Genomic DNA, 5000 nt, shown 5'->3' on the forward strand with positions numbered 1-5000 from the left:
TGCATGCTGTGGCAGCAGCAGTGCGCTGCGCTGGGCTCGTGCTGGGAGTACGACGTCACTTCCCTTCGCTTCGTGTACTTCGGCCTGGCGGCCAGCCTGAAGCTCGTGGCCTTCCTCTTCATCCTGCTGACCTGGTGGTCCATCAAGCGCCGCGAGGAGAGGATGGGCCGCTGCCACGGCAACCTGGACGCGCTGGACACGGTGAGCGAGCTGCTGGTGGTCAATCATCACCGCGGCAACGGAGGCGGCGGTGGGGTCAAAGGGCACAGCCGCACGCGCTCCTGCCCGCCCTTCCTGCTGCGCATGGACCACCACCCGGTCGCCGTGGCAACGGGGCAGGTCATCTGCGCGCGCGGAGGCGGCTCTGGTTGCCCCGGAAACGGACCGAAGGCCACGGCCCCGTCCAGCCGGCCGGGAGAGAAGGCCTGATGCTCGCGCACACACACACACACACACACACACACACACACACACACACACACACACACACACACACACACACACACACACACACACACACACACACACACACACGTTCTCTGGTGGTGAGTGGTTTGTGTTCATTGATGGCCCAACACCACTACTATGCAACCTGTTCTGTTTACCTGTTTACTCCGCCTGTTCTGTTCACCTGTTTACTCCGCCTGTTTTGTTTACCTGTTTACGCCGCCTGTTCTGTTTACCTGTTTACTCCCTCTGTTCTGTTTACCTGTTTACTCCGCCTGTTCTGTTTACCAGATTACAGCGCCTGTTTTGTTTACCTGTTTACTCCGCCTGTTCTGTTTACTCCGCCTGTTCTGTTTACTGCGGCTGTTCTGTTTACCTGTTTACTCCGCCTGTTCTGTTTACCAGATTACTGCGCCTGTTTTGTTTACCTGTTTACTCAGCCTGTTTACTACACCTGTTTTGTTTACCTGTTCTGTTTACTCAGCCTGTTTACTACACCTGTTTTGTTTACCTGTTCTGTTTACTCAGCCTGTTTACTCCACCTGTTTTGTTTACCTGTTCTGTTTACTCCGCCTGTTTTGTTTACTCGGCCTGTTCTGTCCTCACACTCTCAGCACGAGACGAGTCCGCCTGTTGAATTCTGGCAGATTCATGTATTATTCTGCCCTTTGGCCCAGGGATACACATACTCACATGCATACACACACACACACACACACATATACATACTCACTCACAGCCGTAGTGCTGTAACTTGCCATCGTTGTCACTGGTACACACACACACATGCACGCACACACACACGCACGCACACACACACACACACACACATACTCACTCACTCACAGCCGTAGTGCTGTAACTTGCCATCGTTGTCACCGGACAGATCACTGCCATCCGAGTCACTCTTCTGGAGATCTGATGGAGGTTGTTGCCATGGTGATGACCTTTGAAACGAACCACTGACCCCATGCCAACTACTGAACTAATAGTGTGTGTGTGTGTGTGTGTGTGTGTGTGTGTGTGTGGTGTGTGTGTGTGTGTGTGTGTGTGTGTGTGTGTGTGTGTGTGTGTGTGTGTGTGTGTGTGTGTGTGTGTGTGTGTGTATGGACTACTCCATGGGTGCACTTACATGAAGTATTTATGGATGAATTGCTCCTTCCTCTGACAGTAGAATACGTTGAAATTGTCCTATCATTCCGAAGGAGGTATTTCTGCTCATTCTCTAGCCTGGTCTGATTGGTTAGCGAGTAGCTGAGGTAATCAGGCTAACTTAGCCTGGTCTGATTGGTTAGCGAGTAGCTGAGTTAGCTTTGAACATCAGGCTGAGTTAGACTGGTTAGCAAACGACTGAAATAAGATGGTCCATTGTTGTGCCTGAATGAAAAAACATGGTGAACTTGGCTATTTAGCAAGACGCTCAGTTAGCCCTGATAGCTACATAGCAAGGCGCTCAGTTAGCCTGGATAGCTACTTAGCAAGGCGCTCAGTTGGGCTGGATAGCTACTTAGCAAGACGCTCAGTTAGCCTGGATAGCTACTTAGCAAGACGCTCAGTTAGCCTGGATAGCTATTTAGCAAGACACTCAGTTAGCCTGGATAGCTATTTAGCAAGACGCTGAGTTGGGCTGGATAGCTACTTAGCAAGACGCTCAGTTGGGCTGGATAGCTACTTAGCAAGACGCTCAGTTGGGCTGGATAGCTACTTAGCAAGACGCTCAGTTAGCCTGGATAGCTACTTAGCAAGACGCTCAGTTAGCCTGGATAGCTATTTAGCAAGACACTCAGTTAGCCTGGATAGCTATTTAGCAAGACGCTGAGTTGGGCTGGATAGCTACTTAGCAAGACGCTCAGTTGGGCTGGATAGCTACTTAGCAAGACGCTCAGTTGGGCTGGATAGCTAAGTTAGAGCGTGCCAGAGTTAGCTAGTTAGGTAGGAGCTACCCTGGAGAATGGAGGGAAGTGACCTGATTTCGCTGTAACCCTGCCCTCCCATCCTGAGTGAAAGTCACTCCTCCTCACTCCTCCTCACTCCTCCTCCTCCCCACTCCTCCCCACTCCTCCTCACTCCTCCTCACTCCTCCCCACTCCTCCCCACTCCTCCTCCTGCTCCCCACTCCTCCCCACTCCTCCTCCTCCTCCCCACTCCTCACTCCTCCTCACTCCTCCTCACTCCTCCCCACTCCTCCCCACTCCTCCTCCTGCTCCCCACTCCTGCTGCTCCCCACTCCTCCTCCTCCTCCTCCTCACTCCTCCCCACTCCTCACTCCTCCTCACTCCTGCTCCCCACTCCTCCTCCTCCTCCCCACTCCTCCTCCTCCTCTCCTCCTCCCCACTCCTCCTCCTCCTCCCCACTCCTCCTCCTCCTCCCCACTCCTCCTCACTCCTGCTCCCCACTCCTCCTCCTCCTCCCCACTCCCCACTCCTGCTGCTCCCCACTCCTCCTCCTCCTCCTCCTCCCCACTCCTCCTCCTCCTCCCCACTCCTCCCCACTCCTCCTCCTGCTCCCCACTCCTGCTGCTCCCCACTCCTCCTCCTCCTCCTCCTCCTCCTCCTCCTCCCCACTCCTCCTCCTCCTCCTCCCCACTCCCCACTCCTCCCCACTCCTCCTCCTCCTCCCCACTCCTCCTCCTCCTCCTCCCCACTCCCCACTCCTCCTCACTCCTCCTGCTCCTCACTCCTCCCCACTCCTCCTCCTGCTCCCCACTCCTCCTCACTCCTGCTCTGGTCACGCTTATGAAGACTCCTCAATGCGTCCATTGTGTGTCCACAGTGCGGACAGTGGCAGGGGGAGTGTGTGTGTGTGTTTGTGTGTGTGTTGGAGAGAGGAGTGTGTGTGTGTGTGTGTGTGTGTGTGTGTTTGTGTGTTGGAGAGAGGAGTGTGCGTGTTGGGCAGGACCATAGTTTCAGTTCTTCTTTTTTTTTGGGGGGGGGGGGGGTGACCTCCCTGATTAGGACCTGGATCCCCCCAGAAAAGAGATGAAAACGTGTGTGTGTGTGTGTGTGTGTGTGTGTGTGTGTGTGTGTGGGGGGGGGGGGGGGGGGGTTGCAATACTCAGTGTGTTCTTATCTAATGTCCACTGCATTTCTGTCCTTCCGAACTGCGTTTAAATTGTGTGTTTAGCAGCCAGAGTTTCAACATTCTCCTGGGGGGGGGATTAACCACGATGATAATGTGTGTGTTGGGGAGGGGGAGTGAATGGGTGTGTGTTGAGGAATGAGAGTGTGTTGGTGAGTTTGTGTGTGTGTGTTGGGGGTGGGGAGGGCTAATAGGAGATGGTAGTCCATCACTGTAGACTTGATTTTAGTTTACCTTTGTTGCCATGACACCTCTAAGGGGTTGAGGGGTGGGGGAGGGGATTTGTGTGTTTACATAATATGATGTATCAATAAACTAAACAAATGAAGAAATAAACACTGTGTGAGTGTGTGTGTGTGTGTGTGTGTGTGTGTGTGTGTGTGTACGTGTACGCACAATGGGATATTCCGGCATATTTTAGGCCAGGGCAAGAGAATATGGTGGAAGTTGAGCTGGTCAGAGCAGTGAGATCAGACGAATACACACTTCCTGACTCCCATTTTTGGCCAAGTCCAAATTTCTGATCAGATGACAAGCTGCAATATGGCTGGATGATTCTGGAAATCTCTAATAATGTGCATCTAGTCTAGTAGTGATACTATTCACCATACAGAGCTGTTCATCTCTAATAATGTGCATGTCTAGTCTAGTGATACTATTCACCATACAGAGCTGTTCATCTCTAATAATGTGCATGTCTAGTCTAGTGATACTATTCACCATACAGAGCTGTTCATCTCTAATAATGTGGATCAAGTCTAGTAGTGATACTATTCACCATATAGAGCTGTTCATCTCTAATAATGTGCATGTCTAGTCTAGTGATACTATTCACCATAGGCCTATAGCTGTTCATCTCTAATAATGTGCATCTCTAGTCTAGTAGTGATATCACACGTACAGAGATTTTTCTGTCTATGGGTATGACACAGAAAACGGCAAAGTCTGAAACCGAAAACCTCGCTGCCACTCTTATCACCCGCAAGTAGGGTTGCCAACCGTTCCGTATAATACGGAATCGTCCCGTATTTGACACCTAAAATCGTATTGAACTAATACAGAACGCTGTTTGTTCCGTATTTTTGAGAAACTGCTCAATGCACACATAGGCTACTACAATTAAAAACATACACACAAAAAAAGCCTAAAAAAATCCCTGACGTAACGTGGAGCTTGCTGGTCTGCGAGGCATGGAGTGAGGTCCGGTGCTTCACCTGATAATTAGCTGCGCAATTGATCATGCAACCACGGCCCGACAGAAAAGAAAACAAACGTGTTCTGCAATCAGGAGGAAATGTTTGCTAATTCGATGCGATTAAACATAGAGTCATACAATTAAGTGGTGGTATGAGCGTTCATTGCATGCGTTTGCACGTTTGCGCGACAGAAACTGAAACTACACAATAACGTTGTTGGCAAGCTCCGCTTCAACCTGTTGGAAGGCTATTTCATTAATTAACGACATTTAACAACGT

At 51.0% G+C, this 5000-nt stretch overlaps 1 protein-coding gene across 2 annotated transcripts in view; it reads left to right on the top strand.

Annotated features, from left to right (window-relative positions):
* The window catches only part of LOC134075250 (solute carrier organic anion transporter family member 5A1-like), a 36526-nt gene extending 33696 nt beyond the window's left edge, over positions 1-2830 (top strand). For both annotated transcript variants that reach the window (XM_062530817.1, XM_062530818.1), the window contains one exon: positions 1-2830. This exon is cut by the window's left edge and continues 47 nt beyond it. In XM_062530817.1, the coding sequence (XP_062386801.1) occupies positions 1-429 (429 nt within the window). In that variant the 3' untranslated portion in view covers positions 430-2830.
* The last annotated feature ends 2170 nt before the right edge of the window (positions 2831-5000 follow it).

The sequence above is a fragment of the Sardina pilchardus genome, chromosome 2 (assembly GCF_963854185.1).
Source record: "Sardina pilchardus chromosome 2, fSarPil1.1, whole genome shotgun sequence".
NCBI classification, from domain to species: Eukaryota; Metazoa; Chordata; class Actinopteri; order Clupeiformes; family Clupeidae; genus Sardina; species Sardina pilchardus.